We start from the raw sequence: 13,680 nt of genomic DNA, 5'->3' as shown, positions 1-13,680 counted from the left end.
GTGACAGACAAAAGGAGTGAGAGCCAATTCTTTTTTACTATAGTAAAATGAGGATATTAGGTGAACTACTGCTGGACACTTACAAGATCTGGCTGATATCTGGCTTCACAATTGCCACAAGGGGGAAAATGGTTATTTTCTACTTTATGGTCAAATTAATGCTATGATATATGAAACAGTTCTCATATATCGTGTGTGTATGCAGAAACACTTGGTTTCCTGCTGATAGTTAATATATGGGAAATGATGAGTGACTCACTTGAGCAATATTAAAACAATCCAAAAACTAGATATAGAAATTTTTATTGACTAGTACAGTATACAGTAACTTGTGTTTTCATTTAAGCACCTTGGATTGCAATAGGACACTTTTTCAATAGATTTACAGTGTATGGAAATGCATTTCTAGAGTTTTAAGGAGCTCTTTTGAATCTACATGTGCTGGAAACACGGAAAGAGCTTTCTGCACAATGATGTAACTTGACTGTAGGTCTCCAGTCTGAAAATATATGGTATAATATTGTTAGAATTAAAATGGATGGAAAAATTTGGCTAAGTATTGAAAAAAAAAATTTCTAAAAAAATATATTATTTCAATCGTTAGCTAATGTTTTTTGTACTGTAAACTTTGAGAGCATAGCTTTGGTTGACAAACAGTTATGTTAGAGGATTAGTAGTGGATTTGGATGACTAACTCTCCCATACCTCGATGCTACTACTACAATGTATGGCATATAGTGGCTGCCATGATGGAAAAGTTCATTATGTGAGAGGAGGGTGGGATCGAATGAATGTTGGTAAGTATGGAAATAATAAATCTTATTTAGAAAATTCCCATTATTTCAATAATTCTTAACTAACATTTACTGTCTTGATTACCACACTGACTAAAAGATGGGTAATGATAAATAATTAGGGGTAGTTACACTATCAACCCTAAAATAAGAACTCCACAACAAAAAGTTCTCACCTAGGATTCAACCATTAGGTGGCTTGTCCTGAGATAATCTGAGGTTGACAGAGGACTCATAATGATTATAACTCCATTAAAAGGAGAAAGCTAGCAAAATAAGGACTCCATCATTACAAATCCTTAAGTTTAGAGCATTACTCCGCCAAAAGGACTGCCACCAACAAGAAGTGAAACGAGGGTTAGCCAATAGAACATTTCTAAAGAGTCAAGGTACTGACCAATCAGACCTAAAATACCTTGATTTTCCCCTTATCTACTCAATCAAATAATAATAAACCATACAAAATTAAAAAAAACAAATAAACAGAATCTTAATAATAAAATTTCTCATTTTTATACACCCCTAATGATCATATTTCTTCTTCTCCGGAAGCCTGAATGGAATCTCCCCCTGGTTACGGCTCATTTTCAAATTATTATTATTATTATTATTATTATTATTATTATTATATAAGCTACAACCCTAGTTGTAAAAAGCAAGATGCTATGAGCCCAAGGACTCAAATAGGGAAAAATGGCACAGTGAGGAAAAGAAATAAGAAAATAAATAAATGATATTTGTAATGAAAAATCAAAATAAAATATCTTAAAAAACATTAGCAACATTAAAACATAAATTTCATACATAGATTATAAAAAGATTTTTGTCAGCCTGTTCAACATAAAAACATTTGCAGCAAGTTTGAACTTTTGAAGCTCTACTGATTCAACTGCCCGATTAGGAAGATCATTCCACAACTTGGTCACAGCTGGAATAAAACTTCTAGAATATGGTATAGTATTGAGCCTCATGATGGAGAAGGCCTGACTATTAGAATTAACTCCATGCCTAGTACAACGAACAGGATGGAACTCTTTGGGAAGATCTGAATGTAATGGATGGTCAGTATTATGAAAAATCTTATGCAACATGCATAATGAACTAAATGAATGACGGTGTCAAGATTAATATCTAGATCAGGAATAAGAAATTCAATAGACCGTAAGTTTCTGTCCAACAAATTAAGATGAGAATCAGCAGCTGAAGACCAGAAAGGAGAACAATACTTGAAAAAAGGTAGAATGAAAGAATGAAAAAACTTCTTCAGAATAGATTGATCACTGAAAATCTTAAAAGACCTTCTCAATAAGCCAATTGTTTGGGCAATTGAGGACACAGACCTAATGTGTTTCTCAAATATAAATTTGCTGCCGAGAATTAGACCTAAAATTTTAAGAGTTATACAAAGTTAAAGAAACATTATCAATGCTGAGATCGGGATGTCAAGGAGCCACTGTCCTTGGCCTATTAACAATCATACTTTGAGTTTTGTTAGGATTCAACTTCATACCCCGTAATTTGCACACTGAACTAATTTTAACTAGATCTGGATATTGCCTACACATAGTCTTGATTTTAGTGCTGCCTTTAACTGTGTTAACCATAAGGCCCTGTTTTCAAACTCAAACAGTTGGGAGTAGGTGGGTCGTTTCTTAGCATCATTGTTGAATTTTTAAGTAATAGATCGCAAAACGTTGTTGGTGATGGGCACCATAGTAAGTATAGGAATGTGATATCTGGTGTTCCTCAAGATAGTGTTCTTGGCCCATTACTTTTCATACTATATACACATGACATGTGGTTTGGCCTAGAAAACAAGCTTGTTGCATATGCAAATAATGCTACACTCTTTGCATCAATTCCATCTCCTGAATGTAGATCTGGAGTTGCTGAATCCCTTAATAAAGATCCAGCTAAAATTAGTGCATGGAGCAAATTATGGGGTATGAAGTTGAATCCTAACAAAACTCAAAGTATGATTGTAAATAGATCAAGGACAGTGGCTCCTCAACATTCAGATCTCAGCATTAATAATGTTTCCTTAACTCAGTATGACTTAAAATTTTAGGTGTGAGTCTCGACAGCAAATTTACTTTTGAGAAACACATTAGGCCTGTGTCTTCTTCAATTGCACAAAAAAATCGGCTTACTGAGAAAGTCTTTTAAGATTTTTGGTGATCAACCTATTTTGCAGAAGTGTTTTAATTCATTCATTCTACCTTGTTTCGAGTATTGTTCTCCAGTCTGTTCTTCAGCTTCTGATTCTCATCTTCATTTATTGGACAGAAACTAACGGTCTATCAAATTTCTTATTCCTGATTTAAATATTAATCTCTGGCATCGTCGTTCAATTAGTTCGTTATGCATATTGCAAAAGATTTTTTATAATTCTGATTATCCTTTAGATTCAGATCTTTCTGGACAGTTCCATCGTAATACTAGGTATGCAGTTAATTCTAAAAGCCAGGCCTTCTCCATCATGAGGCTCATTACTACATAGTATTCCAGAAGTTTTATTCCAGCCGTGACCAAGTTGTGGAATGATCTTCCTAATCGGGTAGTTGAATTGGTAGAACTTCAAAAGTTCAAACTTGCTGCAAATGTTTTTATGTTGAACAGGCCGACATAAGTCTTTTTACAGTTTATATATGATATATTGGTTTTGATGTTACTATTTTTAAAATATTCTGTTAATTTTTAATTATTTCTCATGCTGTTTTTTCCTTATTTCCCTTCCTCACTGGACTACTTTTCCCTATTGAAGCCCTTGGGCTTATAGCATCTTGCTTTTCCATCTAGGGTTGTAGCTTAGCTAATAATAATAATAATAATAATAATAATAAACAACGGATTTTGAGCGAAGCGAAAAATCTATTTTTGGGTGAGGTAGCCATGTCGTCCTGATGGAAGTTCCTTTATAGTAGCTTCCTAGGTTATATTTAACTACAGTGATATATCCCAGAGAATTTTACTTAAGGTATCCAGAATTCTAACTCCTGGCATGAATATCCCTGCATTTCGCCTTTAGGGATATTGCATAATATCAGAGGACGTATTCCTTGACACGCCACATAGCTATCTATACCCCTAATAGCGTTTACGCTTCGAGAGGGGAAAGTGGCAAGAATTGGAGGAGAACCGTTATTAAGGCACGCTCTATCTCCTACTGTTGAGTACCTGTATGATGTCACGTCCCGGCGCCATCTTGTTATTGCTTGTAGCATTAGCGAGGTGCTACAGATACAGTACTTTTGGGAGGGATTCATCCAGCCTTTATAAAAGGAGGGTGGGTCCATCAGGACGATATGGCTACCTCACCCAAAAATAGATTTTTCGCTTCGCTCAAAATCTGTTTTTTGGGCTCAGGCCATGTCGTCCAGATGGAAGTTTACCAGAGCATTAATGTATATGTGGGTTTCCCATTAGTGCCAATAACCCCGAGATAAATTTTCCTTGGTCATCTAGACCTAGAGACATATGGTGTTACCGTCATACACCACTTCAGTTGATCATGGACTATGTCAGTGCTTCCTGCCCCCTACAGGGAAGAGTCATGGTAGACTCTAGGAAAAACTCGAGGATTGTAAGTTCATATGAACAATCTAGCCAACAAACAGGTATATTGGTCTCATCATATACATTGTAAAACAGAGTTTGTATTCCGAAAGGAACAAATGTATGTATTGACTACTGAAACCTCCCCCAGTCTACTTGGTGTGTTGTAAGCAAGGTAGACAGGTTTTCATCTATGTAGGAAAATTGTATAAGTCAGTAATACAATCAGGTATATGAAATCAGTCGTAACCAGGTACTGATACCTGATAAAAACACATAATTATGAGGTTTGCTAGCTCTAGAACAGATATTGTATCTGTTCAGGATATATTTTCAATTTAAGAGGATAAAATGAATTGCTCTGGCACCTTTATTTATTTAGAATTTTTGGGGCGAAAAGAGACGCAAAATACAGATATGTATTTATTGATAAACAATAGATAACAAGGTTAAAGTGCATTTTATAATATAATATAAAACAAAAATTGGAAATATAGTGGAAAGCATAATTAAAATGGTAATAACAGAAATGTTTGTTTCACCTGAAAAGAAACGTGAAGCCACTTCAATAGGAAATATTGTAGTAATTCATGTTTCCTTATTTCTGTCGTTACAGTTTATAAACACTTGCATAGTTATACGCAAGGCACATGTGTAAGTCTTTTATGCTTCTTTCACCTTTATACTTAGAACAGACCATACTGTCACTACAGTGATACTTCACTAAACATGTCACTCCGTAAGGAGGGATCTGTACACCCTTCACTAAAAGTCCCGATTAGTGCACTGTTCCTCGCAGTATTCAAGCGGCAGGTTTTAGTACACTACCTGCTGCCACCACAAAGTGCGAAGACTTTCAACATTCATATTTTGAAAGAAGTTCAGAGACGAAACAATTTTTCTCGGATCATGACCTGCGGGTGTGCTGTCTGGATCCGCTCTGCGAATGAAATAGGTGATCTTCGGCCTTAATTGTTTCAAAGACAATGTCGAACCTGAGGTAACTCCCCTAAAAAGCTGTCCTCCCCTAAAGCCTGAAGTTCTACGAAGATAGACCTTTAGGCACTCTACTGGACATAGAGACGCATCTTCCTTCAGAGGGCAGATTCTCCAGGGACCCCACCTTTTGGTGGGCAACTCATTCTTAGCGAGAAACGTTGGGTCAGGAAAGAGCTTCAGTTCTCCACACTCTGTGAACTGAATGTGGCCCTCATCCCTCGAAAGGGCCACTATTTCGCTAACTCTGGCTCTTGAGGCTAGTGCAAATACGAATATAACTTTTTGGGTCAAATCCTTTAAAGAGCAGTTTTCATTGTTCAGGGTTGAGGCTAAATGAAGAACCTTATCCAAGGACCAAGAAATGGGCCTCGGAGGTGCTGCAGGCCTATGCCGAGTGCAGGCCTTAGGGATCTTATTGAACATTTCGTTAGAGAAGTCCACATGGAATGCATATAGCAAGGGTCTAGTCAAGGGAGATTTACACGTAGAGATCGTGTTGGCTGCTAAACCTTGTTCATGGAGATGAATAAAGAATGATAAACAGAAATCTATCGAGATTTCTTTTGGTTTCTTTGCCTTGACAAAGGCAACCCATTTCTTCCAGGAAGACTCGTATTGTCTTCTAGCAAATTTAAACTTATATTCTTCTAAAAAGTTTATACTGTCCTTCGAAATCCCGAACCTTTTCTTGACGGCTAAGGAGAGAAAATCATGAGATGAAGGTTTCGGGTTTTCTGTGATGAAGCAGAGACAGTCGACTTCTGCACTTGTTGAGTCAGAACTGGATCCGGCAACAGGAGCAGCTTCAGTTGCAGTTCCGTTATCAGAGGGAACCAGATGCTGTTGGGCCACTTGTGAGCCACTATCGCTGCTGTTCCCTGAAAGGATCTCAATTTGTTGAGGACTTTCAGCAGGAGGTTGGTTGGAGGGAACAGGTAAATCCTGGACCATCTGTTGCAATCTAGGGACATTGCGTCTACTGCTTCCACCAGAGGATCCTCGTACGGGGCTACGTACCGGGGTAGCTTCTTGTTGTCGCTCGTTGCGAAGAGGTCTATCTGCAGTCCTGGGACTTTGCGTAAGATGAAGGAGAATGATCTTGTGTCTAGGGACCATTCTGACTCTATCGGGGTGAGCCTGGATAGAGCGTCCGCCGTCACGTTGCGGAACCCTTGAAGGTGAACTACTGATAAGTGCCATCTCTTCTTTTCCGCCAGGCGGAAGATGGCCAACATCACTTGGTTGATTTGGGGCGATCTCAAACCTTGCCGGTTTAGACATCTCATTATCACTTCGCTGTCCAGGACCAGTCGGATGTGGATCGAGCTGTGAAGCTTCAGTTTCTTCAGCAATAGAAAAACTGCCATGGCTTCCAGAATGTTGATGTGGAAGGTCTTGAAGAGGGAGGACCAGGTTCCTTAGACTTTCCGTTGGTGAGAGTGGCCTCCCCATCCTTCCTTTGAGGCATCCGTGTGAACGGTGACCGAGGGTGGAGGTGGTTGCAGGGGTACCTTCTTCTTTAGGTGCTTGGCCTCCAACCATGGCTTGAGAAGTGATCGCAGACGAGTTGGTATCGGTCTTGTTAGATCTCTTCCAGACTCCTGATGCATCTTTTAATTGTGCTCTCAGCACTGGGTCTGTCACTGAGGCAAACTGGAGGGAGCCCAGTACTCTCTCTTGTTGCCGTCTTGATATCCGGTCGGATCGTAGAAGTCTCTTGACAGATCCCGCTATCTCTCTCCTCTTCTTTGATGGAAGGGAGAGGCGGTGTGACTGTAAGTTCCAATGAACGCCAAGCCATTGGAACTTTTGAGCTGGAGATAGTCGAGACTTTTCCAAGTTGATCTTGAATCCTAGATGTTCCAGGAACTGGATCACTTCCTTGAAGGCTTGCGTGCATTCTGCTTCGGATGCTGCCCACACCAGCCAGTCGTATAGGTAGGCTATCACCTGAACTCCCTTTAGGCATAGTTGACGAATGACTGCGTTTGCAAGCTTTGTGAATACCTTTGGGGCTATGTTTAGTCCGAAGGGCATGGCTCTGAAGACCTATTGTCTCTTTTGCAGCTTGAATCCTAGGTAGGAGGAAACTTGTCGATTGATTGGGACATGCCAATATGCGTCCGCCATGTCTATGGAGACTGTGTATGCCTGCTTGGACAGTAGGGTCCTTGTGTGTTGGACAGTAAGCATCCTGAACTTGTGGTTCACTATGAACTTGTTGAGTGGTGACAAGTCCAGAATGACTCCAAGTTTTTCCGAGTCTTTCTTCGGAACACAAAACAGCCTTCCCTGGAACTTGAAAGACTTTGCTCTCCTTATGACTCTCTTGTCTAAGAGTTCTTGGACATATTCTTCCAGAATGGGGGTTGAGTGTTGGAAGAATTGAGGGAAAGTCCATGGAGTTGTGTTCCAGCTCCAACTTAGTCTGTTTTTGATCAGGCTGTTGGCCAAGGGATCAAAGGTCCAACGATCCCGGAAAGAGAAGAGTCTCCTTCCTACCGGAAGCATCTCACTTGGAGTGCTGGTTGGAGGACTTGCCTCCTTGGCCACGTCCACCTCTGTTGCCCCTGCCTCTTGAGGGGCGTCTAGAGGAGCCTCGAAAGGAACCTCTAGATTTCGGCCGAAAGTTAGTGGATTGCCTTTCAAAGGCCGGGATAAAGACAGGTGACTGTGTCGCTAGTTGCTGGGGTATGAACTGGTACGTGGTGGGTGGTTGTGCCACCATCTGGGACACCGTGGCCACGGGAAGTTGTTGTTGTCTAGGTGGTCGAGAGGGTGCTCTTGGCCTCTTAGTCTTTCTTTTAGGTTGGCGAAGACTTTCTCTTCGTCGACAAGCCCCACTTCTGGAGAAGATTTGTCGATGACCTCTTTGACCACTTCACTTGGAAAGAGGTCTTTACCCCAGATATTGGAGGATATTAACTTCCTTGGTTCGTGTCTCACCGCAGCCGAGGCGAACACGAACTCTCTACAAGCCCGTCTGGCTTTGATGAAGTTGTACAGGTCCTTCGTCACTGTTGCCAAGTGAGCTTTGGCAAAGACCATGTACATATCTGGGGATGTGGAGACACTTGCCATCGACTCCAGTCCGGTTTGAAGAGACATTGAGGCAGCAAGTCTTTCTTTCGTTTCCTGCTCCCGACGCAGGTGAAAGTCTGACAACTTAGGGCGGTCTTCACCAAACTGACGTCCGGCAATGTTGGCCTCCAACTTCCCGACTGAGAAGGTACTAAAAACGTCCTTCCAGTCAGCATCGTCTGATGGTAGGGCAAGGGAGAACGGCCTACACTCTTCGAGTGTGGGGCAAGGTTTTCCCACCTCGACTGCCTTTAAGGCCGCCTTAAACCCTTTTCCATAAAGGGGAAGGCACGGGAAGAAGAAGCAATGAAGGATGGGTGCTTCTTACTCAGAGCCGGTACTTTGGAGCTAGTGAAGGCCATCTCCTTCAACGTGCTGGTAAACAAGGCCTGAGCTTTGGTAAGGTCAAGGATTATGACCTCTTTCGGCTCTGTCTCCTCTTTCGAAGGAGGTTCCGTCCTCAGACGAACATAGCAGTCTGGGTAGGCCCCTTTACTGGGCCAGAATTCCACGTCCTCGACTGGGACTATGCCCAGCTTGTCGGAGAGGAAGATTTTACCTCCTGACATGGGCATTTGCTCAGCATGCCTCCACGGGTTGACGTCCGAGAAAGGGGAAAGGTCCTTAACGTTTAGCTTCTTTGGAGCTACACGAGAAGCTACGAGTTGGTGCATCTCCGACCATAGCGCAGCTTCTTTCTCGGTTGACTGCTTCTTTAAATCCTGGAACATAAAAAGGATAGAAGTCAATGTTTGACTTATGTCAGCCAATTGAGGGGCAGAGGAGGTCGAGGGGACGGGCTCTGACACCGGAGCCAATGAAACCGAAACTATTTCGGCTCCTTCGTCGTCGGCCTCAGGAGCCAATACAGACTCTTGCTCCTGATCTTTGGCAGAAGACTATGTTCAGTGTTTTCCGAAACGACTGACAGGTTGTCTTCTAGCTGGATGTCCTTCATGGCATCCGATACATCAGATTCTATCGGAATCTGGACGAGGGGGATCTCTGTGTGAGGTTGCGGGATTACTGCATTCGAAGATGCCCTAGGGAAAAGACAGGTCCTCATCTTTTCATTAGGAAGGTATGGCCCGGTGGTATTCTTCTGAAAACCCCTGACCCATTTATGCAGCTTCTCCCTTGCTGCATCCATTGACTCAGTAGACTTTTGGTCATCAAAAGCCTCAGTAACCAGATTGGAACAAACGTCACATACCTGGGGGTCCCAATACTTCAGAGAACCTGACGTCGCTGTGCAGCGCGCGTGCGTCCTGCACAGACCATGGCTGCAGAAGTTCTTGCTGCGGACGTTACAGAAGTGGTTCCCGCACTTGGGATGGCCCTCCTGTAAAGAAAGGAAAGGCAGATGAGTATTCGGTGAATTATCTCACAAAATTCATTATACAATGTTATGTATATATATATATAGCTTAGGATAGGTAAGCTAGAAAGGAAGAAGGAAAGACACCTACGTGTGTTTCCTGTTCAGCCAATTGCTATGACCTCCCTCAAAATTGAATTCCGGGGTATTTCTAAAGATAGAAATATTATTAGAAGATCTTTATCCTTCAGGATATATAGAGGTGTAACTTAACACCGTCTTCTGGAATTCAATATTGGGGATTGAATGTAGTGATCACTGTAAATTAAAGAAAGAACACACTTTCTTTATATCAAGTGGCCTCATAATAGGCTGCCCATGAAACACAGTGTAAGTTAGAAAATGTATGGGCTTCCGTACAAACTATACCGTGGTTTTCTGATTGCAGTATGATCTATATCGCAATTATACTGACCACTGTACAGTCATATTCTGTAGTACCTGCCGGCATATTCCGGAATGTTAGTTCCTGGGTTTATGTAAGAAGGTGTACTGCCTTCTAGTGGTAATGGGCGGCAGACCGCCGGATGTTGTAGGGCGCCGGCCGCCGACATCCGGCGGTCTCCGTCAGCCGGCGGCGAGAGATATGTCGTCAGACAGTTGTTCGACCGGCTGCCAGCAGTCAGCATAGCTGCCGGCAGGTAGCCGATGGGTCGCCGGCTGCCAGTGGGTCGCCGACCGTCGGCAACCCATACCAGCCGGCGACACTACAATCTGTCAGCGGTCTGCAGTCCAGCCGGCTGCCGGCAGTTGGGACCCAGGATACTAGTGGTAAGAGAGAGAGAAAGCATGGATGAGGGGGCGTGTAAAGGCTCAGCCTTACTGCCCTCCATCCGGAATGAGGGTTCATATGGAAGGGGGAAATGCAACATTCAGGCTTCCATCCAACCACAACCCCACCGATCTCTGCCGGCAGGGTTATGGAAGGCAGACCAAGAGAGGACTGAAGAACACTCGACAGGGGGGTAGGATCTCCGCCGGCAGCCGGCACAGCCGAGCAGCTGACAGAAAACCCGAGCCAATCCCACAACCTACCGGCACTAAGGTCGATTGTAGGATGATGGCCAAGGTATGTGAAGGCTAGGCCATCACTAAAGGACAGAGAGGGGAGGGTTGAGGGTCCTGTAGGGTGAGGGAGGAGCCGGCAGCAAAGCCAGTCCTACCTCACCTAAAAAGACTACGTTCCAGTACCAGAACTATCCCAAGGGGCCAGGGAATTCGATTCCATAGCCTAGGGTTAGCCCAATACAGAAAGAGATTGGCAGCACCCTCGCTGTAGTCTCAGACAGTAGGAACAGAGTCTAGTGTCGGAGTCCCCCAAGCAATAGAAGAATTCTATTCTTCAGCTTAGGTTCTGCCGGCACAGGATAGTCTGCTAGGCTACAGGGAGGAGGCATCATATCATATAATGCCTTCAGGTGAGGCCTAGGGAGGTCTAGCCTCCTGCGTCGGTAGCCTAACCTGACCCGGGAATTCAATTCACCTTGTCAGTCGGCAACCGACCACAGACGGAATACTCTGATGTTCTGACCCAAACCCAAAACCAGAATCTGCCGGGAAAGGGCAGAAACACACTAGCCTAGATTTACCCGAATGCAATTCAAGGCTAACTCAGAAGGAGAAGAGATTGCTCTTAATTCTCCTAGGGAGATTAGTATCACCTTATAAAAGACTAGGAGGTATCAGTCTCCACTTGAATAAGGCGATACAAGAGCAATCGGGGACATGTATGAAAGTATACTAAAGGCCCTAGGCTAGTAGCCTAGGAGCGGTGAGAATCGATTACCTAAATCACCGAAACTCTCTCGTATACTATCTTTGGAAGAGGAAAATTTATGCAGTAATATCTTATATGTATAAAATATTGCCTAAAACTTCAATAAAATTACCACACTAGGAAAACTATATCATGCATGAAAGCAAGGGCTAGACGCCTAGGCTCAGGAAGCCTAGCGTAAGTGAAGATCGGTTACCTAAATCGCCGAAACCACGATACTATTGGCATAATATAAAATTTCCTAGCAATGAAGGCTAAATAGCTAAATTTATTAAAGCGAAATATACCGGGAAGGTCGCTCTGGCTGACTAAATGACACATGCGTAGCGAACGCCAGCGTCCATGACGCCTCCGGTTAGGCAACAGCTCTTGTTACGTTGATTAAACCTTGAATCAAGGAAAAAACTGGCAAGAGCTTACATTTATACAAAATAAAGATAATACTCAACTTTCCAGAGGCAGATGAGGCTGGAGAAAGCATCATAGCAGAAAATAATCCAAAAAATAGCGAGAGAGCACTGGGAAACACCGAGTAAGGTTCGGTACGAAAGAAGGAATAACAAGATGGCTCAACAGTAGGAGATAGAGCGTGCCTTAATAACGGCTCTCCTCCAATTCTTGCCACTTTCCCCTCTCGAAGCGTAAACGCTATTAGGGGTGTAGATAGCTATGTGGCGTGTCAAGAATACATCCTCTGATATTATGCAATATCCCTAAAGGCGAAAGCCAGGGATATTCGCGCCAAGAGTTAGAATTCTGGATACCTTGAGTAAAATTCTCTGGGATATATCACTGTAGTTAAATATAACCTAGGAAACTACTATAAAGGAACTTCCACCAGGACGACATGGCCTGAGCCCAAAAATAATAATAATAATAACCTGGCTTATTCTTTAAATATTCTCCTGTCTTCATACAATTGACAATGTGGAGGATTAATTTTATTCTTATTTGTTTTGGTTTTGCCAAGTCCAGAGAGAGAGAGAGAGAGAGAGAGAGAGAGAGAGAGAGAGAGAGAGAGAGAGAGAGAGAGAGAGAGAGAGAGAGAGAGAGTGCACGGGCGCGCGTTTGTATGCATGTGTGTGTGTCCATACCGCTAATGGCAGTATGATGTGACATAGAAAATGGTGTGAGATTGGCCAAAGAGTGAGGATAATTCAAATCATGGTGGATTTTTAATGAAAAATGAATAGGCTAATCTAAATTTCATTACTACCGTTACTAATGATACCATTAAAATCATTCAAAGGTTAAACAGAGAGAAAGATAAAGTTGCTCAGAATGCAACCATAAATTGATGTTTACATTCTGTCAATTGGACTCGCATATATAACATTTGATTTCATTGTTATTATTGAATATTTCCTCAAATAGGCTATTTATCATGAACTTATGACAATACTGTAATATGAAAAGTAAATATGGTTTGGTTACCTTTATTATCAGTTATTGTACTGAGGCCTAGAATAGCCTATCAATAAACATCACTTGGAATTCAAGGTATGAGTTTCATATCGGTTGTATAACATGACCCCCACTTTTCAGGGGTAAATTTTAGGATTTAAAGGTCATCTTATATACTTCATTGAGGTAGGATGGATGGGGACCTGAAAGTAGGCATCTTTCAGGTCTATGGTCAGAAGGAAATCATTCTTCCTGAACGGTGACTCGGTCTTCATTTTGAATATTGTTTGGAGCACATAAAGTTAGAGTGGGAGAGGCCTATGACGGGTCTCCAACAGCCCGTCAGCTTTTCTACCAGGAATAGGTTGCTGAGGAAGCTTGGAAAGTTTCTTGAGACTTCTTCCATGGCCCCTTTGGCCAACAATTTGGAGACTTCCTCTAATAAGAGAAGGTATTTTACTGAGCCTTTCCAATAAAATTGTTGGATGGTCAGAGGAGGCGGAGAGTCTATGAAAGGAACTCGATATCCTGAACGGAGGACTTCTACTGTCCAAGGGTCGACGCAAAAGTCCTGCCACCCTTTCCAAGAGTTTTGTAGGCATCCTTCCACTGGTGGTAACTGGGGGACGTGCACTACCTAGCGTGAACTTTGCCGTCTTCATCAAGAGGGATGTCCTCTCTGACGAAAGGTA

General features: G+C 42.5%; 1 protein-coding gene across 1 annotated transcript in view; it reads right to left on the bottom strand.

Annotated features, from left to right (window-relative positions):
- Positions 1 to 284: 284 nt before the first annotated feature.
- Positions 285 to 13,680, bottom strand: part of BBS8 (tetratricopeptide repeat protein 8) — a 359,101-nt gene continuing 345,705 nt past the window's right edge. The window contains exon 10 of the mRNA XM_068373116.1: positions 285 to 499. Coding sequence (XP_068229217.1) covers positions 383 to 499 — 117 coding nt within the window. The 3' untranslated portion in view covers positions 285 to 382. The remainder of the gene's footprint in view (positions 500 to 13,680) is intronic.

Source organism: Palaemon carinicauda, chromosome 5, assembly GCF_036898095.1.
Source record: "Palaemon carinicauda isolate YSFRI2023 chromosome 5, ASM3689809v2, whole genome shotgun sequence".
Classification (NCBI taxonomy): Eukaryota; Metazoa; Arthropoda; class Malacostraca; order Decapoda; family Palaemonidae; genus Palaemon; species Palaemon carinicauda.
The sequence above is the reverse complement of the archived record's forward strand: the minus strand, read 5'-3'. Positions and strand labels throughout refer to the sequence as shown.